This window comes from Gymnogyps californianus, chromosome 1 (genome assembly GCF_018139145.2).
Source record: "Gymnogyps californianus isolate 813 chromosome 1, ASM1813914v2, whole genome shotgun sequence".
In the NCBI taxonomy this organism is placed as follows: Eukaryota; Metazoa; Chordata; class Aves; order Accipitriformes; family Cathartidae; genus Gymnogyps; species Gymnogyps californianus.
Window position 1 is genome coordinate 141,887,415 of NC_059471.1, and position 26,188 is coordinate 141,913,602.

Below are 26,188 nucleotides of genomic sequence, written 5' to 3' on the forward strand. Positions count from 1 at the left end.
CATCCACTTTTACAATACAGGTCCATATTAAAATCAGTCTATGGCATGGCATGAGACTCCACTTAGGTGAAGTATCAAAACACACGCCCTTACTGTGAGAAACCATGCTCACAAAGAAGCCCCTTCCCCCAGGATTAGTGAGCAGTGGAATGCAAACATGTCTTTCTAAAGAAAACAAAACACAAACCCTTTAGATACTTTCTCCTCCAAGCTCTGAAAGAGAAGAAAGGGTAGAAGACAAGAGGGTTTTAGCTTCAGGAAATTGGGGAATCTAAAGGTTTAAAGAAACCAACTGCCTTCATTTCACACAAAGCACTCCTCCACAGTAAGACTCAGCAGAACACTTAAGTACATGCTTCACGTTCGTGTCCATTTATTAAATTAGTGAGAGTTAAACACATAGTTGCATTAAATATAGCTTGCTATATGTTAAATACATTGAAAAACATGTTAAAAGCCTTAAGCCTTTACTGAATCTGGACAAGTTTCTGTGATTGTATTATTTCTGTAACAGATAGATAATTTCACCATTATCTAGGAATGCAAGAAATCTCTCCTGGCTTTTGTATCACCTATATTAATACTTGTAAAACACAAATGCAAAACTATTTCTTGTTGGTCTGTTAGTATTGCCAGATTGTATTACAGATAGGCAATTCACCCACACCGTCCAAAGAACAGGCAAACAATGGCAGCATTTGGGTTTGTGAGGCAGAACATGCACCAAGTCAGCATGATGAGGAAAAATACAGACTTTGGGTACTTGCTGGTGGGGGAATGCTACTGCAAGTGAGGGAAAAAGACAGTGCTAAAAAAATAAGATCCCAATCCTGCATTTCTCTTCAAGCACGCTCCATGCTTTAAATCTACTAATTTCACCAGTGGCAGAGTGGACAGATGCATAGGAAAACTAGACCTTGCTTATTTATAAAGTTCATTAAGGCTTTATGTGTTAAGGCTTTATTTTTTAAGCCATTATTTAATTCCCTACCATCGAGCATAGGTAACCATGAAACATAAACCTGAGCTGAAGTCCTGGTGCTGCTGAAATCAGTACAGATGTTACTTTTGACTTTTGTAAGTCAGGATTGCATTCTTTGTCTAAGGAGAGCCATCAGTCACAGTATAATCATCTGAAATACACAGCTAAGAGCACTAGTATTTTCTTACCGAGAGGTGGTCCATGTGTTATAAGAATATCTATTCCATCTGGAATAAGGTTCCATTTCTCTAATAGTGCTTGGCCTCGTGGAAGATTAAAGCCCCAGCCATAAAACCAAGGTTGCCTGCCAAGAGAGGAGGACAATGTCTCAGTGCGACTTCCATGTACTGGTTATCTAATTAAAATACGGAGATTGACTCTCTACTAGCATGGAATTTGGAGACACAAATAGCATTCATTTCCTTCTTTGTATGCACAGTAAAACCCTCTTTCCATACAACCAGTGTTATTTAACTTGTGTGGCAAATCAGTGCAGTCCTTGCCACTTTCAGTAGGCAGCATACAGTAAAATATTCACAGTATTCCTCTAACTAGGTGAAAAGTAACTCTTACAAGACCAGGATACCAAGATCTCCATGTGTGGATTAGCATGCTGGACTCCCACAACATCTAGAAGAACACCTGTCTCAGATATGTAGGTGTGGATATATGTTTCACATTGGCTCCCGTCACGTTTGGCCCTTAGCCTATGACCAGCTGGGCAAGGACAGACCCTGGCACGATGACAGATCCCACTCCAAAGTCGGAGACATCATCTATGCTGCTTTGTTTCCCTAATTGGAAGCATTCCATCAGAACAAGAATACTGCTTCTTTTCTTACACATAATTTTCTTCTTTCCTCTTGTGTGTTGACTTGCTTTTAAGCAAGACTCTCCATATTCAGGATTTCTTATCAGAAGGGCATTTACATTTTTTAAAACATATTTATGGAGCAGCTCATCATGGAGCAGTGCGACTGCAACACTGCCAGTCAGAACGCAATTTATCCATATCTTGCTATGCCATTGATTAAAAAACTGTATTTCACAGCAATTATATCACAGTGGTAAATTATGTCTTGCTGACTATGCTCTAATTCTAAGCCATAAAATTGAGGGTTAGTTCTAGGTTGGAATTTTTTTATAATTTTTTGACTGACACCTTCTGGCCATATCCATATTTGGAGAACAACAAATAGGCTGCTGTGATTTAATAAGGTTTATGATAATTGCAGCCTTAGTGTTTATAAATACATACATATCAACCAGAGTTCCCTTTGAGATGTTACTTTGTTGAAGCAAGCTTTACACTCCCTCACCGCATCAAAAGACAGAAAGAATTCTTTCAAACAAATTCTCTGAACTCCACTTTACATCATGTACGGCAAAGACAAAATAAAATGCCCATAAAGCTATTATTCATCCCTTCCATTACTGATGCTTGACTAACATTTCAAAAATTAGCACGTCTTCATGATGATGTATTTTCCACTTTTCCTTTCGGAATGCTGTAAAGCACATGCCTATTGAAAACAGCTTTAAAAATACAGAGCCTGCTAAAATATAAAGGTATGTGGCTTACCCCAGGGAAGAAAAGAAAATTCTGGTAAAAGGAAAGGAAGAAGGGGGCTTGGCAGAAGGTTTCCTGCCTTTCTTTCACAGACAAAAAGAGCCTCAACTATTCTAGACAGATGACTGAAAGGCTTTCTGTGTCCACAGCTAAGAGCTCATCTCCTAGCTCTTCATCACATGCCCTGGATAACGAGGGTCTGGATAAACAGGTGTCCCAAGACAAAAAAAAAAAAAGGTGAAACTTTGTACATCCGCCATTAGGACCAGAAACATATCCCAGCCTCCAGAAGCTGTGATGAGGGAGGTGAAGAAGGTGTGTGAAGAAGAGATGCTAATAGCAGTAGCAATGAATCGGAAACCTTGTTCTGAGTCAGGTTGCTCAGACCAAGGTAGCTGCTAAGAAAAAGACATATCCCTATATCAGGGATATGAAACCACACTTTTCTGGTTACCTCTTCAACTCCTAGCAGCCTTTCCTCATATGAAGAACAGCACCTGACTCACATGTACATGACTTCTCACCTTCCTACTGCTAGGGTGGTAACTCATGGTCTAGTAGGAGGCTCAGGGGAGACCTTATCACTCTCTACAACTACGTGAAAGGAGGTTGTAGCGAGGTGGGTGTCCATCTCTTTTCCCAAGTAACAAGTGATAGGACAAGAGGAAATGGCCTCAAGTTGCACCAGGGGAGGTTTAGATTGGGTATCAGGAAAAATTTCTTCACTGAAAAGGTTATCAAGCATTGGAACAGGCTGCCCAGGGAAGTGGTTGAGTCACCATCCCTGGAGGTATTTAAAAGATGTGTAGATGTGGCACTTAGGGACATGGTTTAGTGGTGGACTTGGCAGTGCTAGGTTAACGGTTGGACCCGATGATCTTAAAGGTCTTCTCCAACCTAAATGATTCTATGATTCTATGATTCTAGTTATTGGCGTATTCTGCAGTAAGCTACCAGTGACGTTACCGTGTAACACTGTCACACAGAACCAAACCTTAGTCTGTGGAGCTTGATCAGTCTGTCTTTACGTTCAGCTCACCATTGACAGAATGGGAGTATGTTTATCTCACAGGAATGCCCTGAAAATAAACAAACTGAAGTCTGCAAGGTGCTTGGATATTACAGAAGTGGGACACTGTATAAAAATATACAGAGGTTAGGCTTTTTCTAAACTCTCCATCCATTCCTGCCTTGGGATTGCGTTCCACACCCTACATGCCAAGTATCTTTCTTCACCAAGATGAAAACATTCAACTGTTTGGCAAATTGTCTTTAGGCCCAGAGCAAGTTTTCCAGGCGCAAAATCTCATCGACAGAAAGCAAGGCCAAATAGGAGGCAAACGAAGTGTCAGCATAGTAAATCATGCTTTTAAAGCTACTGACAGATTCAGTGAATACAGGCCCCTGCTCCCACCCGTCACTTGCCCCGGTGCTGCTGGACATGGACAGGATCGTCCCCAAGTCCTCAGTGGGAAGCGAGGCAAGGCGCCATCATGCACCCTGCCGGTGTGCCAGACACAGCAGAATGGGCCGCGGCCACTCCGCGCCCCGAGAAAGACACTGAGGGGAAAGATCAATATTTGCCCAAGAAGAAAAGGTCAAAAATCTACAGAATAATTATTTTAAGGATACAATGAAGCATGTATAAAGAGAAATAATCGTGACTGTCACAGGTCTTGCCAGAAGCCAGCTTAATCCTGCTGAAATCCAAATGACCACGAATGGCATATGCAGCTGTGAGGGTCTCTGCCTGCCTCTACTAGGGCTAGCCGGTACATGGCCACTTTCTAAAAAGCCTGTTTCCCCTTATGAATAGGCATGATCTGCTTATTAAGACAAGAAGCACTTTCCCGCGTCCCTCCCTCCCTCCCTTTGTGGTGACTGCAGCGCGTAGCCGCCTGAGCGCAGGGCTGGTAAGCTATGCATGCTGGAGCTGTTCTTTTGTGAAGGGGAGATGCTACAACTTGTGTGATTTGCCATCACGCTGTCTTTTGTGACAATCCCGAGATCGAAAGAAATGTCTGGAATACTTCTGGCAAAAAAAAAAATCTGAAGTCCAAGAAAGGATTCAGCGGAGGATGTTGGCGTGCTTTACAACTGAGAGAAGAAAGACAAATCATACACTTCAGTGCCCCCACCCCCAAAGCAAAATCACTTTTATACGCACACAGGGATTTTATAAATCCCCAAGTCCCTTCTTCCGAAAATTTAGTGCAAAACAGCCATCAAAGTTTCTGAGTAGGGAAAAAAAAATCTTCTCTAATACCCACTAAAGAGTCTGTGACCTGGATATCGTGCAAAGACAACTTTGTCTAAAATTTCCATTTATGATGGAACCTGAAAGCAAAGTTAAAGTCTTCATATCAAGCACCGAATTTCTGGATCCCCACTTACTGCTTGCTCAAGAAAAGCATAATTTTTTTATAAATTATTTTTCAATAATATTTTACATTTTACAAACAAAACACTGTCATGTATGTTCCATAAGAGAAAAATCTGCTGTTCTAAAAAAAAAAAACCCCAAGAAAAATGTATTTGGCAATTAAAGACATACATCATGAATGTATTTCACCTCTAAAGTGAAGCACTTGTGTAGAAATGTACTTTGATTTAAGTCTTATCTTCTTAAAGCAAATAGTTTGAGTCTCTCCACATACTACTGAAATTCAACGGTATTATTATTATTATGATAAGAATAATGATTGTCTACATATAAGACTCCAGGGGGAAAATATATTGGAAGTGAATTTGTTTACAGCACAATTAACCTTATGTTAAAAACATATGAACAAGTTTTGCAGGTCAAATAAACTACCATACAAAAAGGGCTGAATTACAGAATTTGTGCTAGCAATCGGATGTTGCTTTATGTACTGAATTTCTATCTTTCTGTTCTAAAGTAACCATTGGAATAATTTTCTTACAGAATGATAGTTGCTATGACAACCATAGCAAATTTTCCTTTTCTGAAACAGATGTCTCATTTAGTTGAAAATTAGAATGTGAAAAACCCATGGGAAAAATTAATTCAAACTTTAACAGAACACTGACTACAATGTAATCTCTTATAGGTTAACCCCTTAACATCTTTCTGCACTCTTTTAGTAACCTTCTCATAAATTCTAATTAAACCAGTTTAACCTCCTAGGAATGACCTTCTTAGCTATCATTAGTGCTTTAGTTGTCTTTGAAAGGAGCATTTCTGTTACAATAATAACAGAAAAAAGTCACACTAAAAAAATAGTGGTCAAACATATTACCACCTTAATTATTTATTAGTTTTTCTTCTTTTATTCAGCTACTACTGAAAAGAGCTACCATGTAGTCCAAGAACTCTTTTGTCATTTAAATGGGGTGTAACTTAAGTTTTACATGTGATTTACTGTAAAGGGCGGTGATGCACTACACAGATTTGACCTGTAATTTACGTGAAAATTGAAGGTTTTCAATTTTCAAACCACTGGTACCCATCTCAATCTGCTCAGCAGACGTATAAAAAGGGGACACAAAAAAGGATACTTGACTGGGGGAAACTATCAGCGTGCATGGATTTTTCTATTACAAGCAATGAGAGAGTGAACTCTGATTCTCCATTACCTTGATTCAATTCAAACGTTTTAACTTAAAGAACGGATTCCTTCCTCTCTGTACACTTACCAGCTCAAGGGGACCCTCCACAGTACTTGGTCATCGGCTACAAATGAACACGGCAGGCAGCCAGCGGGCAGTCAAGGAAATATTCCCACCACAGCACTGCCCATAGTGCTTGCAGGATGTCAGCTACCACAAGAACTGCAGGACTGCAAGATTTACTGAAGCAGCTGCATCTAGGTTGTCCAGTTGAATAAGACAAATCTTGCCACCAGTAGGCACACAATTACTCTCTTTGACTGCAAGGGAAAACTCCCTTGCATAGTCCAATACCCGCGGAGAGCTATGGGTGGTAACTGACTGAATAGCCATTAGCGTATCAAAGGGATTGGTGGGCAGCATCTTGCAAACACCTTAGTAGCAAAAACCACAGAACTAAAACACAATGTGCAGATTATTGTACCTCCTCATTTCTATAAAGTTTCCTACAGAAGTCTTTTTTGCAGCTGAAAGGCAAGTTCTCTCAATAGACTTCCTTTGCTTACAAAATAAATTTCAAAGGTTCACAAACACATGTAACTTGCTCCAGTCTTTCCTCCACAACAGTTGTCATTTCTCTCCTATCGGAAAATAAACAAATATTGGCTGGTGACTGTAAAGAAGCTCAGTGGGAAAAGAATGGACCAAATCAGTCTTCTCATTCCTGCTCCCCTTCCTGACAATTGCAGAGCTGCGCCTATTCAATATTTAGAAGACAGGACTATGCATGCTGGAAGTCATACTCGTAAAAGTGACCGGACAAGAGCCATGGAGCATCAAAAAGCAGTTAGATTCAGCAGTGGCCATCACAGGCAAAACTCCAACACATGCTGATTCCCAGCCCAAGAAATCTCACTGTTGGACATTTAAGTCTAATTTTTCCTGGTGTTGATTTAATCTTACTATTATAACTAGCTACAGTCCTGTGAACACGGGTATACAGTACTATATACACTGTATACCTTCCTTGTCTGCCTGGTGTTCACATCCTTCAGGTGTTCAGATTTTTACGTTCCCCATTACTGTGTTAGCTGAATTTACCCAGTCTCTCTAATTGCCTTTTTAGCCTTTCCTCAGTAACTAACTAACCAGTTTACTGAGTACTTATACTGCTTTTTACTCAATTTTCTCTCCAAGTAAGGATTCATAAAAGTTCACCTTTTTTTTTTGGTGGGGTATTGGCTGTTTCAACATCTAAAGCAGTTGTGAAATAACACTCATCTTTGTCTTTTCTTCCGTGCATTCAAGAGGACCGTCCAAAGCAGGCAGGGATAAAAGTAGCTATTAGGCCACTAGTGCTAAGAAGGACTGGCAGGGCACTGTTTGTTTATAGGCTTTGAAATACTGTTCAACATCCTGGCATCTGAGCATTTTAACAGCATAACTGAGATTTAAAAAAAAACAGGTTTCAGAAGTTTTGAGGGGTATGAGGAGACTTGTATTATGAATAACTTCCATGTGAGAGAGACAAGGGTGGTATGATTTTAGAGAAGAGGTACGAAAGCAGTGTACAAAAAGAATTAAATTACGGAAAAAAGAAACTTAGATTCACTCATTCATAATATTGGAACCAGGGCTTTTTTAATGAAAGCTAAGGCCTTATACTTAAAACTAATAAATGCAAATGATGGTTAATCTCATATAAGATTATCCCCTGGAACACATGGCCATGCTGTGGCTCAGCAGGTGGAAAGGAGAAAGCAGAAGGGAGGGGAATGTAGGTGCTAAGACATGAGATGGCTTGCACAGCTTTAGTTCGGGAGGCTGTAGTGAGCAGCAACCTGAACTCATCCTCTATCAGTCTGCTGGCCACAACAGTCATCATTTCTTCCATGGGGAAGTTTGCTGTGTTCTTGGTTTTTTGCCTTACTTGCTTTGCATCCAAGGTTGTCATTCTTGAAACTCTGCATCAAATTAAATTACTGTTTTCAAAAAGGAAAGGAGGGTAAAAATCAGAATATGGCCCTTTGTCAGTAATTATTTCTTTTGCAACTTGAGTTACACATGAAATCATTCATCTTTTGTTTAGTAAAGGATTTCATACATCTCTGACTGGAAAGAAGAAAGAATGAGCTGTGACTAATAGGAACTGATAATTTCTAAACATTAATCTGTTGTAAAACAATGAAAAATAAAATGAAATCTACTTTATCTTCATAACAAGAAAACAGAAGATAACAGGTAAGGAGAAAAATTAATGAAAGACTGAATTTAAAACATGCCAACACCAAATGCAAATAGTTTATTTCATTCTGCTGGGAGGCAAATTATAATATCCCATCTGATATTTTTTAAAAATAATAAAATAAACCCAGCAAACAAACGTAAAAGCTAATTTGGAATAATTAGCCAAAGATTCAATGCTTGAGGGTACAGATGTAGAACTGTACAAACTTTCAGTACGGTCTTATGGATTTAATGCAGGGCTAAGGTCTTGAGTTCCTGATGTCTCAGAGTCTGTTCCCTCAGTCTCTCTGATTCTCAATATGTAAAAATATAGGTACAGCCATGTTATCCAGACTGTACTTCAGATACTGATAGCTGATAGTCCTAGAAAGAAGAAGGGTTGACAGAGAGGAGTTGTTAATGGCCCCTCTGTCCACAGTACAGTTACCATCTCATTTTAAATGTAAAACTTGCCATGAATGGGCCAATCTGTAAGTAAAAAAAATTTGAGGCTCATCTATGTGTTCTTCCACACATTCAGCTAGTTAGTGTTTACTGTAGTCCTCTAAGACTTTGCAGAAGTTTGCTAACTGAGGAGATGGAATATCCCTTCAAATGGAGACGCTATACTGGTCGGGTTTTTTATGATGCAGCTCCTGGAGGGACTCTCCTAGATGAAACATGACTAAAATACGTAGGATGTGTAATAGGTGCACTGAGAATTGATAAAAAAGGCCCTCACAGTAGCCACTTCTCAGTTTAGTAACCCACCAGGTTTACATTCTTTTTTCAAAATACCAGGAGTAATTAAGGCCATATGGACTAACTGTCTGCCAGTTCTTTTCTGTTTTTCCTTCCTTTTGGTTTTTTTACCTTCTTTTCCTCAGAAAATTCAAAGTCATTTTGAGTTAAACAAGCATGAAAATGCTTCCAAAACTAATAAATTAATACAGCACGTGTGCATATATGCATAAAGTGTATTATTTTTAACATTTTCAATTTAGCAACAGATGAACTTGTTGTTTAAAAAAGCACATACTGATACTTCATATGCCATGTTTCTACCTGAAGTGAACAACATCCAAGCAATCCTAAATTCCAAATTCATGTTTTCCTGCAGTCCTAAATTCACTCCACAGTACAATGGTGGAAACCAACTGCTGCCGTATAACTTTCTATACCAAAAAGGTACAGCTTTAACACCTGGATGCTCATTCAGCGAGCTAGGAATTCTGAGATAACCTTAAAAAAAATCATATACTTATCTGATGTAAATTACATAATTAGAAATATTTGACACACACAGGTGCAGCCCTGTGTTGTAATACTGGTTCCAATTTACTCTACTTCCTTACAGGGGAAGAAAATCCTCAAATTAATTCATATTAAATGGTGCTAATTTATTAAATAAAATTAATTTATGAACAACAAATCCAAAGGAAGTGTTCTGATGTTAAACAGCTTCACAAGTGGTAAATTACTTCTCCCCTTAAAATCTGGTCAGGGAAAAGAGAAAGAACTCAGATAACTGTGTTACAATGAGTTCCTGTGATGATGATGGCTTTATTTACAGTTCTTCACGCAGAGCACAATGTAAAGTCACCATCTACTTCTTCATGTAGTAACGCATCTACTGTGTAAAAACCTAGGGAAAACGCATACATACAAGCTACCGTGAAGTAAGGAGGCTGGTTCTCACCAGGTGTAAACGGCTCAAAAGCCGGTGGAGCTCTGCCAATTTACTCCAGCTGAGAATCAGCTCCATGTAGATCCGCTCCAAACTAGTTAGCTATTTGTGTTTCTCTTGGAATATCGCCAAAGGGCTCATCCAGTACCCAACTGTGTTTACATCTTTGAAACATCCTGAAATTGCTGCTGTCTGAGACTACAGCTCAGACCACAGATAGAGCTGGTAGTCCTTTTGTTCAAGAAAAAATGGGAAAAAAGCACCAAAACAACAAAAAAAGCACTTTAAACTTTAAAATCAGCTCTGTCTCATAAAATTAAACTTTCAAGCAAATGTGAAAAATAAAGAGAAAACTGCTGTGGGGGATTGCAATTTCACTCTTGTGGTTTATGAACTGCAGGAAAGTGAAGCCAATTCCCTGTAGTGAGATTACAGGTCTCCTCTTCTATAGGTCTTAAATTAAAAACCAGCTGAATCCAAAGTGAGCTAGTTTACTGGATCAGAAGATTCAATTATTTCTGCTAAGTAACTGAATGTGAACTACTTCCTTTTAATAATATACAACTAATAATTACTGCCCAAGAAAGGACTTTCTTCTACCACGCTAATTAAACTAAAGGAATATATTTTTCGACTGCTCTCAAATTTAACTAAAGCTAGAAACATTGCAACAAAACAAGTAAATGCAAATCCCCACTCACATACAGAAATATAAAGCCACACAACGTGTTCAGACATTGCAAGAAACAGGATTTGCCCAAAAAAGTTATGTGAAATCAACATAACTTCTGGCCTATATTCAGCATACAGGCACACAGAGGCAGTGTAATGTCCCGCACACTTGTACAGACACAGTGGAGGAACACAATTGCAAACTAGATGCAAAGCATCTTTGGCTTCAGTAACTGATTAAGCTCACTCTGCAAGAGGTCACTGTGAAATGTGTTAGAGAATTGATCCATATCCCTAGTATGCAAACATGTACAAGTAAGCAGCATGCAAAAGTGTTTGACCTACTGGTTTTCCTCTATTGTGACTATTCTAGGATTGAACTGTTCCAGACTCCTCAGCCCTGGGCAATGTTGGGAAGAAATTTTATTTGAGAGAAAACATTTTCTGGAACATTCGTTAACAAGAAAAGAAAAAAGGGATATTCTAAACTGCTGTGACTTTAAAAAAATCTTGTGGGAAATGGAAAAATAAAATTTCTCAGGAGCACACAATAACTAGAATTTATCACATTGGTCTGACTTTGATGATATTTATGGGCTACAATAGGTGTAGTTCAGTTTACATTTTCATTCGCTCACATACCTATTGCAGAGTTTAATTAGTTAATAACTATGTTCCTTTAACATGCTATAGAAAATTCACTTGGAGTTTGGGAAATTTTTATTTTGTTCCATACACATTTTTTTTCAGCAATGTTAATGATTCTTGCTAATTCATTTCAGTCACTTAATTTGTACTGCAGTGTTCATTAAAAAGACCTCTCCTGAATTCAGTCTGATTGCTCACATGAGCAATAGCACCTGTATACCTAGTGTCTACTGAATGAGACTCACATTTCCCGTATTTCCAAGTCATGTAACACAATCGCTTTCCAAGACATGTTTATCACATGAAATGCACCAATTTTAGCAAAGTGCCATTACTAAAAAAAAAAGAAAAAATGAGGAGAAAAACAATCCAGTGATCTGTTTCTGATGTTAAAACAGCCAGAATGCACTCTTAAGTCTCACTTTCTGCTACTGGAAAACCTTTCACACTTCAGGAGTTCAGTATCTTACATTTCTCCCCACCACCTTCCCTGAACAGCTGAATTTAATAGATCAAAATCATTTTGCAGGAAAACCCATTCTTATGATCTTCCATATGCTGCAAACTAAACTACAGTGTATTATGGTTTTAAGTGTTTTTAGAAGTTGCACTTTCCAAAATGGAAAATGGTTTCTTCTAAGTATGGAAGAGGAAATAAAAATATCACTCCAGCATTCTATTGAAATACAATTAAACCTGTATCTATGTGCCTCAGACTGTTAATTAATATATTTTAACAGGATGATGAATTTTGCTTTCTCTCTTCTAAAAACACTGCTATTTCTTACACATCTGTCACATCTTACCTACCTTTTACTGAATGCCTGAAATAAAACATCTTCAGCATTCTAATCATAGTAATGCAGCCACATCAGGTAGGCTTAGATGCCAACCTTCTCCCCAAAATTTCTGAAACTTGAGATGCCTCAATTCTAAATGAGTGGAGTCTATTATTCCCATTCATGATTTTCATTTTCTTCAAGAACCATGTCAGTCTACCCAAATTACTCACTTATATTGCCTGCCTCAAAGTCACTAATTAAAAAAGCTCCAAATAGTTCCCAACTTTAAAAATCAGGGAACATCTACCATTTTTAAAACATATTTCTGAGCAACCAAAACCCAGCACTCTGTAATATGTCCACATCCAGCATTTCCACATCCATCCATACAAAACTGTAGCACTGACAGAGCTAGACATGAAAACAAGCCACCTGCTCAAAAATCTACTTAATCTGAGGTTTACAAGAATTTTAGAGTGGTATTTTATTGTTTTAGAAAACAGTACAGAAGCAATGGCACTTTAGTTATTTGCATTTTTATCTTTTGTCCAAGCGAGGGTGCAGAGAGAACATAGGAGGATCAGCTGTTTTACTTAGAAAAACTTCTAGTATGGTTTTGTCCAGTAACATAAATTTTAGAGTCCCTATATATTTTAGTCATATGCAAGGTACTGCATAGGTTTTTTTTCAGATTTGAAAGGGGGCATAAGAACTAAGAATCAGAGTGGTCACTTTGAGGCAGAAGTTATTATTTTCTGTGAATTTTACAGGGAATGAAACCTGCAATATAACATCTTGCATTGCTGCTGCTGCTGCTCTATCTGGAAGCCACACTCCTAACTTAGGAGGTATATTATGTTAAATGAAGTCAATATTTTATTTTAATACAGTTTCATTTTAATTGATGTTCACCTCAATGACTGTAAAGATTTGTACAAGGTCTGGGAAAGTAAACATTAGATGATTCATCACTGGCAAAATGAAAGTGTGTCCCTCTCATGAAATGAATCTATAAATCTTTGCTACATTATTTTACTGATGGAAACTGAGTTCAGTGAGGAATGAAAGAGACTATTATAGCTGTTCTTGAAAAGATGGAGGAGGAAGGCACTGAAACGGAGATCTAGGGTATGGGTGGCCTGGAGTCTGTGTGGAACAAAAATAAGTCTGCCTCATTTTGTCCCTTGCACGCTCTTTGAAACTACCCCAATTACACATGGAAGTTACCAGTCTTTCTATCCAAAGTGCATGTGTGCGCGCGTGCGCACACACACACAAAGAAGAGAGAGAATATTTGAGGACAAGTATAACAAAAAGTCCCTACTTTGTGATGAAAAAACAAATCAGACAAGAAAATAACAAATCAGATTAGAGTTACACACCTATAGCTAAGCACTACTGATCACACTGGACTATACAACTTCAGTAAAGACACTCGGCTGCATACTGGAATAGTACAGATAGCTACAGTGCACCAAGAAAAGGGCCAGCAGGTTGGAACAAATTTCCAGCCCTCACACCAAAGCAGGATGATGATTTGGAGAATAAGCCCCCTATCAAGGTTTCTTTGGGCTGAGCTGGTGGCTGATGCTCACTAATGCAACCTACAGGTTGATGTCTTTTACACTGGAAGGAATTCAGCCATCTTCTCTGACATAGCCAGCGCTCACTGAATGGCCCTGACCCAGAATGCTAAGCGCAGTAAAAACAAGACTTGAACAGAAAAAAATCACTCCCCACATACACACCCCTAACTTCCTTCACTCAGTTCCCACTATCTGAACAACAATGTTCTACGAGAGCTGTTGGCCCGTGTGTAAACGTGTGGGGGCCACACCTAATCAATGTTCCATTGGAGAGAAGCTACAAAAACCCAGGAGTCCAGCCCGGGTGTCTGTCACTTCAGGACAAATGGTCACAAATGTCTGTCTAGGCTGATATTAATCTTTGCTCTCCCATTTTCCTGACTGGGAAATGAAAGTTTCTGAAGTTCCAGATGGCCTATAACAAAAGAATGAAGGAGGAAATGAGAATACATAGACACTAGAAAAAACTGTAATACTGAAAAAAGAAAAATGAGGTTCTCTTTCACAGGAACAGATCCCTCCAAATAATCAAAGCCAAGCAAAAATCCACTCTCTGGATGATGAGTCTGGAGGCAGTCTCATGCTAAAGGGCTTCTTGAAGCTATCCAGGCCAATACGTCATTTAGAATAATGAAATTGTCGTATGTTTGGCAAGAGGGCTTCAATTGTCCCTTCCTTTCCCACATTGTGGAAAATGAAAAAAAGCGCTGAAAGAGATAAAATGCTCTCCTGCCACATGTATGCCTGTTTGAAAGCAGGAGGACCAAAGTTTCTCCTTCAGTTGTGTAGAGCTGCTTAGAAGCATTATGGAAATCCAGTGGCTAGGAAGAAGATGTTTTCCTTCTCCCACTTGCATTTCTCTTGCTATGTCAAGTAAAATGTGTACTCTTACCCAGCCATTAATGCACAATAATCCACCTTTTAATAGAAAATGCCACTGGAATTCCTGCCATTTTCCACAAGATCAGAGCATACACACAGAACACCTGTTCTTCTGCAAATGCACATCTTTTCTATAAATTTGAGGCAGGGGCACAATATTAGACATTGGGGGAATAGCCGGTTCCTTTGCCAGACACAAACAGCTTCTGATTATTGATCGGGGTCAATTCATTACTCTTCAGGTCTTATCATTAGTTATTGCATGCAACAGGAGAACAGAGCGCCAAGTTACTTATTCATTGAGTTGTAAAAAACTCAATGGAAAAAACACGTAGTGGCGCAGAGTCCATTATTGGAACCTTGTGCAGCAGAGAAGCAGACGTAGCAACACTCAGCATCACACATGCAAGTATGAACCGCAGAGAGGTGTTCTCACATTGATACAAAATGTACATGCACCTTCGTAGGCATTTATTTTTACATGGCAATTCTGAATAATGACTATAAAAGAAATAATATATAGTTGATTCATTCAGCAAGCACAGCAGATCTTGTGCACTGAATGCCATCAGGGTTTTTTGTGCAAACACAGTGTGTAATTGCGCAATTAAAATCTTTAGCAGTGCAGAGGCACAAGTGGATTGTATAGCCTATCTTCATTACAGCTGTAGCTAACACTAAAACTCTTACCTGCAAAATAGTAACACATTGTGGGGTAATGAACTATAATAGAAGGCTGAAAATCTGTAACTGAAATACTCACTAATCATTTATTAATATGGTTCCATGAATGACATCATCATAGAGATAATATCCAGTCTGATGACACAGAAAAGACCTGCTTCAAATCCAAATTCAAATTTCCACTATTATCTCGGCTTCCTGACTTTCAAACCACCTGTTGGGACCATGTACTGCTTGTAGGGAGTTTGATATCAACATCAAAGCTCCCTATTGTAAGGACTTTGTTGATACCTGTTCATTTCGGGTATCAACACTGACACCTAGCTCTGGCTCCATAGTGGGACTGGCAGAATTACAGAAACATTGCTCAAAAGGGACCTTTGGAGATCTTTAGTCCAACCTACCACTCCCTACTGCTCACCACTACTAGATCTGGTCAGCCATGACTGTCTAGCTGAGTCTTGAAAACACCTAAGGATTCTCTGCCACCTCCCTGCTATTCCTGCTTGCTGTATTTTTATTTCTATGTTATGATTTTGTATGTTACTGAAAAACAAATTAAATCACTCTGGAAAATGGCTTCATCTTTGGGAAGACTTAGCAGTCAAAAGTACATTATATAGAACTATTTAGGTTATTCTGTCTGCCAGTTTGACTGTTCTCTTAGCAGTCCAGAATAAATTAGGGTGTTTAAAAGTACTTTCCAACCAGAAGCTTTCCAATTTACAATAAATGCTACTGAGGAACCACAGTCTTTGTTTTACGTTCATAGCAACTATGGTTATTCTCTACACAAGATTGCTCCCAGGTGTGTGAATGTGTTCTGGCCGTGTCCTGGGTTTTGCTGGGATGAAACCAGAGTGCATCTTCCTGTGCCTAGCTTTTTATGAAAAAAATCATGGTGTCCAGGCTTTATATGGGAAAAAAACCCAACGGTTCCCAGCATCTGGGCTACACTAGAAGGAAGCACATTGCATTTTTACTGATGCCCTGCTCATCCAGATCTGGCAACCAACACTGTATGGTGCACTGTCAAAAGCATCAGCCCCCTAGGCCAAACATAGCCACCCTTAAAATTCAAGATTGCTCCGGACACATTTAACACCTTGGTATTCCCAAGTTTCTCATGAAGCATCTAATGTTTTTATACTCCTCTCCCTCATCATCTATACTGATAATCCGTGGTCCAAGATACCAGTGTTGCAAATACTAATTCCTAAAGAGCAGCTTTTGTGCTTTGCGGCTTCCATTTCAAAATGGCTGCTCCCTGCTTGATGATAATACAAGCGTAAATAACAGTCAAGGCAGTTAAATTTTCGTTAGTGAGTAGAGGCTCAATCTGGCACTTGAAATCTTGCCCTTGGAGCCCAGGAGAGTTAGAGCATTGGTTTCTGAGACAAAACAGTGTCCCATTTCTTCTATGCAATTACAAATAACCACTAAGTTTTAGATAATAACAGAGGTCAAAATACCCAAGTGCTATTGAAAATATTTAACTACACACAAATGGTACATATTTAAAAGGCCTTAGAGACTGGCATGTTATGCAAGACAGTCAAGCTCTCATGGCTCACTTCGCAACTAAAACATCTTAAGCAGAAGTACAATCTAATTGTGTACAGGTCATATATAAAAACACAGATGGCTACAGGTAAACACACTAAGTTAATGTTGGTTGGCATTCACTCAGACCTTACTCCAGCGTTCTCAAAGTACTTTGCAACTATTGATTAACCTGTTTTATAAAGGAGGGATATCTCTAGCCTGTACTTATTTTTACAAAGGGTGAAGGTCAGGGCTGTAACCAGAAATGGAAAGGCAGGATCTGGGGCCCCAGTCTTTTAATTTCTAGATAGCTCACCTCAATAAATAGAGTCATGTATGGACAACAAACATAAACTGTAATTGGGAGCTCTCCAATTAAACAGATCCATTCAAAAAGCTGGATATGCATATTTTCAAGGCTGGAAAAGAAAATTATTTTTGGATACTAAACAAGCAACTGCATGAAATTTAGCTTTCTTATTGAGTTCTGAGATCTTAAAGAACTCTAAATTTTGAAGTCTTGACTAGGTTCATAAGCATCTTCTAAAGGATTGGTTTCATGATGCAAGGGCAAAAAAAGATTCACCATGGAACGTTCACCAAAGTTCTGTAGTGTTTTAGAGATTACATTACTATGATGTAGAAAGAAACTGAGATTGACTTCCCAGAGAGGCTGTGACAAACCTCTCTTTTCAGGGTGAATGAAGTATAGCAACAAAAAGAAATTCTACAGAACAGTAGTGATCAGTAGGCACAGACTTGTACTACAGCCTTCAACCTAGTAGGCAGCTAGTTTAACCCACACAAAATAGCTGTTTCTCTTCCTAGGTTTTCTGACTGGTGGGCTGGCTGATGTGACTTTGTTACTTCTGCATCTGCTGTTCTGATAAGACTAATGAAGAGCGACTTACTGTTGCTATTGTTGTTGTTGCTGTTTCCACTGGACGTGACATCAATTAGCATGGAAACTTCATTCGGCATTGCACAGTAACAAGCAAAAAAACCAGTTTGGCTGGAAGAATCTCATCAAGACCTTCTCCCATATGGAGTAAGCACAGATCTTCAAAGGACCTTACAACACTCATCTTCCAGGACCATAAGGGGGTGGGAGATGAGTTAGCAACACTGAAACATGTAGTGTGGAAGTTTAGATATAACCTGAAGATGCATAAAAAATGGAAAGCAATCTTTTTTCATGAAGAATAGGTCATGCCAGATAGCTTAGACAACTTGTGCAAAATTACAGGATTAGTGCACAAAGGGAATGCGGCAGATCCGATTTTACAGAAACATTATTTATGGGTTAGTGGGTGGACAAAAGTTTTCTCAACAGATTTTTACAGATCTAATCATACACAGAAAGTTCAAATGGTTTCCTTTAGCCTCTACTTAGTGCTACTTTACGGATAGTGTTTTGCTTTAATTTAATTCATCTAGACTTTAATGAGACTTTTGGTACTTTACTGCCTGGAAAATTATTACTGACACTGGAAATATGGTGCCTGGTTATGAATATTGCAATGAAGATATGAAGTTGCCAGACATATTGTAAACAGAGCATAATTACAGTATTTACAGTTGAACATCAAAATGGGAAGAGATGCCAAGTGGCATTTCTCAGAAGTTAATATTGGGACTGATACCATCTAATATCTTCCCTATTAATTTGGAAAATGAAGTAAATTGTACATTGATTGAATACACAGTAGACACAAGAGGAAGATGAACTACAACACAGCAGGTGGGTAGGTTGAAAAAAACCCAGAAAGATCTGGAGATCTAAGAGGGAGAGAGAGAAGGGTGCATTTAAGAGGGAAGCTATTTAATGTAGACAAATGTAGAATAAGAAGCTCAGAGAAAATTAACACTCATCTCAAGTAACCAAATGGGAAAATGCCAATTTTCATTAAAAAAAAAATCCAAGAGATTTCACAGTTTATTCACACTGAAAATTCACATTGGGGTATATGCATCAGGTTTGACAACTTGTTTGCTACATTCCAGCCTGATGTGATTTTAAAAGGAAGAATAACAGATTCCCTTTAAAACCTGCCTTTTAAAATAAATTTTTACTTATTTTAAATGTATACCAAATGCTCATAAAAGACCCAATTTACAGTCCTGTTAGCGGAAATAACATAGTAGTAATGTAACATAAGTGACACAGAAGCAGCACATACGAGGTCCAAGGTGGAGGTCAGGAAGCCAAAGCCCATCTGTCTCCGATACTGTCAAGGAGTTCAAAACGTTCACTCTATGCAGTAGAGCAAAATCCATGAAATACTAGGTTGCCACTGATTTGTTGACTTTAGTTTAGAAGCTCAACTATACCTTGAGGAAAGCTATTACTGTATAAAAGAAAGTAAGATTCTGAGGGATATTAAAAAAAAAAAGCCTAAACAAATACTGAAACAAGCTTGCTGCATTAAATGATTACTGTATACACTAATGAACCTTAAATATTATCTGTAGGATGGAAATTGTCAAAAGAATGTACCCTTGCAATAAAATTAACCTGTAATTATATAAACTCACTAAGTATAGAAAACATATTTTATGACACAGAAACCCCCTAATGGACTATGTTAGAGAGCTGCTCCTGGCTGAGAGTTTAAAGAGCACACTATCTTCTTCCCATCATTATCTGGTTAACAATACTCATAGTACAAGTACATTATTTTGTCACAGGAATGATTCATTACAAGAAAATATAAAAACTTTATCAAACTGAGTATTACTTTTCTTCCTAACACAGCAATCCAAATATAGCTGATGCATACGAAATGGCTGATGTGATAGCAATCAACAATATTTTTTAATGTATGCTTAAAAACCTGCTTACCAAGGGGAGCCATATATTCTGAATCCCCTCACCGTCACTTCAGAGTCTTGAAGATAGATGCAGTTTGTTAGAAGAGACTGTACATTTTCATAGCTCTCTGGCTTCAGCTTAGAAACAGAGGGGAAATAGTAAAAGTCCTGCTTGATTAAGTCAGCCATGAATTCCTGGTCAAAGGTCAATTCATGATTTCCTGCTATCACAATCTTGTATTCATAGGGCAGGCTACCTAAAACAGTGAAAAACAAACAAATTACTTGTTTTATGGAAAATCTGATAAAAGAAAACAGACTCACAAACTATTATCGATTCCGATAATATGCTCACATATTTGAAACAATCGAGCATATCCCTACTATGTGTTACTGTAATTCCTGGTGATTTCAGGTAAATGACATTCCTGTCTTTTTCAGGGCACACTATGACTTACTTAGCATGCTTAGCATTAATGTGTTGAAACTACTTTCAACTCATCAACCTTAAAAACCAGTCTGCAGACTTCTGCTCTACTATTTACTTCTAGTTAATTGCCATTTGTGCTGCAAGTATCACTTACTGTGACAGTGATGATAATTCTTTGACAGAAATTAGGGTTCAAAGAAGATTGGCCGTTAACGCTTCATGAAATAATGTCAGCTCTCTTCTCCCAGAGCTGTGGTCTTTATCGGCTTGTGCTGAGGTCTTACAGACTCAGGACCTGGGTCAGCCAGAGGGGTCTGCTGCCCTCTTTGCCCTGACATTAAGATCAAGCCTTCAAGCAAGACAGGGATTGGGTTTAGCTGTCAAAACTCCACATCCCACAGAGAAGTCTCGCAGTTTGCCTCTATCCCATGTTTTTTCCTGCTCCATTTTCTCAGTGACTTCCTTAGATCCATGGACTATAATTTAAAGTGACTCATGTTCAAGAATATTTTACAACCCATATTTAGTGAAAAACCTTACAACAACCTCCTGCTGAAGGCAAGAATATATATGCCTACACACATGGGTTCTTCCTGAGAGCAGCGCTGCAACAGAAACTTTCCACCTGATTCCACATTTGGTTATCATCAACTGGATTCTGCCCTTGAGAGCAGGCATCACCTGTCTCAAAAAGTTTAACAGAAACCTTCTAAGTATATCTGAGAAGAAACAAAGACAGGAACTGTGTAGAGCTGCATTCATTAGCTTTGCTTCTGCACTATTAATTTGCATCAGGATGAAGACAGTCAGAACAGGAGATTGGGAGCAGAAAGAAATATTTTATTGAAAATGAGACCCACCTTGCATAGCAGCAATCTTGTAATTTTTTATTTAAAAAATGTATTGTTGATAACTTACAAACCTTTAGTGATGACCCCAAGCCTAACCTAGAAGTAGGATATTTAGAGAATGTAGAACACCAGTCAGTATGCAGTGGCAAAAGTTGGCATGAGTAGGACTTAAGAATAAAATGCAACAGTGTGATTCAGAGTTACAGAAACAGAAGACAGACAACAGTGCTAGCCCAGAGGAGATGCCACATGGCTGAACTCATTATTTGTCAAATGAAAAGATCTGGGTAACTCTGAAGTGTAAGTTTCAGACATTTGTAACACCTGTATCAGGAAAACTGATTGTACAGGTTCCAGTCTTTCCTGTGGACGCAATACATATGTGCCTTTAGAATATTTATTAACAAAAACTCTTTTCAGCTATTTATAGTTACACATTGAATGCTGGAGATTCAATTATTTACCTGAAAGACTACTTAAGATGTAAATTTTGTCATTTTTGCTTCTGAAATGCTTAGCATTTTGCAGATGTGTACTCCATCTCAACAAGTTTTCCGGGTGTGTGCACACATACACACACAAGTTAAAAATGTTACTTACATGCTACAATAGGTACAGGCATCTACAGGCCTTAAAGCATTCTTGGGAATAGGAAAATAAAGAAATCCTGTATGCTGCAATATTGTTAACAATTCCATTTCTATTCTGTTTTGTAAATCTTTTCCAGCTCATCTGATCCATCCATCTAGCAGCCAAGAACCTGTACAGGCTGGTTATAGTTGTTGCTTCCACTAATGTATTTATGTCATGTTGCTGTCTGTGGGTGTTACTTAGGCAAATTAGCAAATTACTCTAAATGTACAGTTACATTTATTATAGTGGCGGCCAGAAGCGCTGCTGTAGTTACAGGTCTGTCAGCTTTTCAATTAACAACTGTGTTTTTGATGAGTTTGCAGCTCAGGTTTTTTTTCTTTCATTCCATACTAGGCAGCAACTTGCTAAACCTATTTCCCTCTCTTTGTCTCCACAAGCCCTCTTTACCCTTTAAATCTTAGGTTTTTGTCTAACGGGTATTTTTTGCTGCTTGCACATAAATTTAACAGTATTTTGTTTAAACTTTGTTCCTTAGAAGGCTTTAGAACACGCTTCACTTTTTACTCCAAGTGCTCTCGAAGTGCAAAGTCAACCTTAGGTATAAATCTTTGAAACCTTGTTCTTGGCTGGGCACTGCTGTCATGAAGTATACGTATAAGACACTAGTTGAGTGGCTGCAGATGAAGACCCTCAGCTATCAGACCACAATATTGATTACACATTTCCCATCTTCCCTGCTTCCAGTGTGATCCATACTTACCAATGCTCACTCTAGTTCACATGCAGAAATCAACACCGAATGCTAAACATCTCTTTGCACTAAAGCATGGTCCTCCTACCACTGACCTCAGAGGGACCAACACCACCTTACTGCAGCAGGACCACAGTCCAACATGGTGGGTCAGCGCAATCCTGAGAAATGCTGAATGTTTCAAGTGCCTTTTATAGCATTAAGATCCACCAAACATTAGCAATATCTGATCAATATTTACCTGAAAACTACCTTAAAGCAGCAAATCTTTCCTACTTCTGACCCATAACTTCTTACTTTTCCTTTTTATATGTTATTATTTAAACTGTTCTGTATTTTCGTATTCCATTATGTCCTTCCAACACAAATACATGGTTTTCCATCCCTAGGCACAGACTACTGCACAGTTTGTAACCTTGGCTCAGTCCTTGGCTAGCACCAAGACCTCCCCAAGAGCACACAGCCTAATAGCTGTTGTATGGCTGTGTTTCTACATGTGTCCATAGCTTTAGAACAACCGCTTTTCCATCTATTATTTTTTGTGCCACCAGCTCTTGATCAGAGATAATTGGAACACTTCCACGTTGACCAGTGTATTCCCACACCTGCTAGTGCGTGCTGATGACAAGCTGGGTAGAAAAGACACCAGGCACACGTCCTGTCCCTTGTTAAACAAACTGAGCTGAGAATGTTGAATTCCCACTGATGCACATTTTCATGGCTTCTTATAACAACTGCATTTTGCTGGGAAAGATTCCTACCAAAGACAGCAGTGGCTACAATGTACCCATTGCAGTGGCTTCCTTTTGTCTTCAGTTTACAAACTCCATGAAAACAAGCCTTAGTAAAGGCAGTGGCTAACATTTTCATTTACTAAGCTGTTCTCCCTTTTTTTCTTCTTCTTCTTTTCCAAAATAGCCATATGCTAAACATTAAGTTCCCTGACTGCTCATCCGTGTAGGCACCAATGGTACTACTAGAGCGACCTTGAGCATTTCAAAGGTGACTGACAGCTGTGAGATAACAGTGAGGGGGATGCCACCCTGGTGGTACCTCCTCAGTCCTCCCAATGAGGGGGCTCACTGCTCAGGTGGGAGTGGATGTATCCCACAGCCAACACGACACTGCGTGGCTGGTGCTGCAAGCAGGGCTCTAGTGTCTATGACCACAGGACCCTTTTTGAAGAACAAGGACTGCTGCGCAGGGATGGCATTCCCCTGGCAAACTGGGCAAGAGTGTCTTTGCCAACAGGTTCACTAATAGAGTGGGAAGAGTTTTAAATTAGGTGTTGGGCAAGGGTTGTCATGCTGTGAAGAGAAGAGAAGGCATGGAGGCAGTGAGGATGCAGCTGGGGGACAACAGGATGGCGAAGGCTCTTGCGTTACGCTTGTAAAAGCGGCCTCACTGGGGCTCCTGTCAGGCGCAGCATGGGGTACAACCAGGAGGAAGGAGAAGTCCACGCACAGTGGAGAGCTGTGACATCTCTGAAATCTCATGGAGACATGGTGGGATAGCTCACCTGACTGGAGTTCTGCAATGGATGGACACAAGCCTATCACCTGTCTATCACAGGTCTATCACCTTTGAAAACGATTGGAGAAGTTCCCAATGGCTGGAAAAAGGCAAACTTCCCACCCATCCTCAAGAAAGGCAAGAAGGGGAATCTGGGGAATTACAGGCCATCAAGCCTCACATCGGGCCTGGGAAAATTATGAAACAAATCTCCCACAAAGTAATTTTCCAAGCACATGAAGGTCAGGAAAGTGATTTGGAACAGCCACCATTGATTTAACATGTGTAAATCACACCTGACTCACACAATTGCCTTCTATAAGGAGATGACTGGCTCTGTGGATAAGGGAGAGCACTGGACGTTGTTCGCCTTGATCTTAGCCTTTGACACAATCTCCCATAGCATCCTTATAGCCAAATCAGTGAGATGATAAGGATGGATGATAAGGTGGGTCGAATATCGCCTGGAGTACTGGGCTCAAAGGGCTAGAATCAGTGGTACAAAGTCCATCTGGCAGTCAGTCACTAGAGGTATCCGTCAGCTAGTGATGTTGGGGCCAATACTGCTTCCCATCTTAACTAACAGCCTGGATGATCTGATGGAGTGCACTTTCAGCAAGTTTGCAGACAACACCAAACTAGGGGTAGGGATCTACCGATCCACTCTGGAGGGCATGTCTGCTATTCGGAGGAACCTCCAAAGGCTGGAAAAATGGGCTGACAGGAACCTCATAAACTTCATCAAAAGCAAATGCAAACTCCTGCACCTAGGATGGAGTAACTTCATTCAACAAAACTCAGCAGTGTGTCTTTGTGGCAAAGACAGCCAACCTGGTCTGTATCAATAACAGTGAAACCAGCTGAACAAGGGGAGTGATCTTTCTCCTCTATCTAGCACTTGTGAGACCACATCTGGAGTGTGGTGTCCAGTTCTGGGCTCCTCAGTAAAAGAAAAATACTCACAAACTGCAGAGGGCTGCCATGATGGCTGGGGAATGTGGCATACAGGGAGAGGCTAAGATCTGAGTCTGTTCAGCCTAGAGAAGATGAAGGGAAGACCTTACTGCTGTCTGCAACTACCTGATCTCAGGATAAAGAGAAGGCAGAGCTAGGTTCTTCTTAGAGGTGCACAAAGATATGACAAGCGGCAACAGACACACGTGGGAACATGGTGTAAGGAAAGAATTCTACCATGAGGATGGTCAAAAAGTGGAATAGCTGCCCTGAGCAGCTGTGAAATCTCCATCCTTGGAGATATTCAAAATTCAACTGCACAAGGTTCTGAGCAGCCTGCTCTAACTAGACCTGCTTTAAACAGGAGGTTGGACTCAATGACCTCCAGAGGTCCCCTTCATCCTGTGTGATTCTAGGTTTCTGTAAGTCTACAATGGAAAACAAACAAGAGCTTTAAAGAGCCTGGAATGCTGAAAGAAATTAAAAACTCATTTCGTGTTGTGATTCTAATGGAACAAGTCTATGGTAGACAAGCAATTTAACAGGACTAGAGATTATGTTCCATTAACTTTAGTCTAAGTTTCTCATACTATCCATTTAGCAGATGAGTAGGACTAAATACCCAACTGATAGCCAATTAACATTTGATGCCAGCATATGGCTTTGCTGGTGGGCAGGTAGCAGACTTGATATTAATACAGAAGCTCTATGTATACAAAGATATTAAAGAAAATTTATGGCTGTCACAGGAATTCTGCACACATACCCAGGACAAAATTCATTCCCCAGTAAAATTAAGGCAGTAAGCATGTAAGAAATAGATCTGCCCTTCAGGAGTGCCAAGAAACACATGCAAGAACATATGCTATGGGAGTCAAAGATGTATTTTCAAACCAAAAAAAAGGAAGAGTTATGAATTTTGGGGAAAGCTACATTTTTTTCCTGATCTCTTATTTTGACTAGCCAAAACAAGACAAGTCTTTTTGCCCAAAGACCAGGGATCTTCCTGTTCTTGGCACCCTAGAAGCTTCTGCTAAAATATCCCTATAACCTGGAGACAAACTACAGCTAGAATCAGTTGTAAAAATTTTACCTAAACAGTCTTCTGTATTAAAATTATTAAAATACCACTTGGATGGAATGGGATATATTTGGAAATTCATGTAGTGATTCTGAATTTACCAAGGAAACAAAACGAAGCAAAATGTCAGTTTAAAATATTTTGGGGTGAATAAAAATTTCATTTCTAAGCAAAATTTCACATTTTTTTCTAAAGTAAGTTTTTTTTCCTCCCATGATGTTTAGCTTGTAAGAAATTAAAATTATTTTCCTCCATAATCAACCTCTAGCCACTTCATTCTATTTGGATTTGGAATCAACAGAAATGTTTACACATCAAAATTCTGTCAGAAACATACTGGCTCCAATTCTGTCCTGGGCTTCAGGGCTTT

The 26,188-nt window shown here is 39.2% G+C and overlaps 1 protein-coding gene across 2 annotated transcripts in view; it reads right to left on the reverse strand.

Annotated features, from left to right (window-relative positions):
- The window catches only part of MPPED1 (metallophosphoesterase domain containing 1), a 51,770-nt gene that overhangs the window by 10,039 nt on the left and 15,543 nt on the right, over positions 1-26,188 (reverse strand). The window contains exons 3-4 of one of the 2 annotated variants that reach the window (XM_050900517.1): positions 19,677-19,902; positions 1,171-1,286 (exon numbers count right to left, since the gene is read on the reverse strand). In XM_050900517.1, coding sequence (XP_050756474.1) covers positions 1,171-1,286; positions 19,677-19,902 — 342 coding nt within the window. The remainder of the gene's footprint in view (positions 1-1,170; positions 1,287-19,676; positions 19,903-26,188) is intronic. The other variant, XM_050900507.1, reaches the window with a different exon arrangement.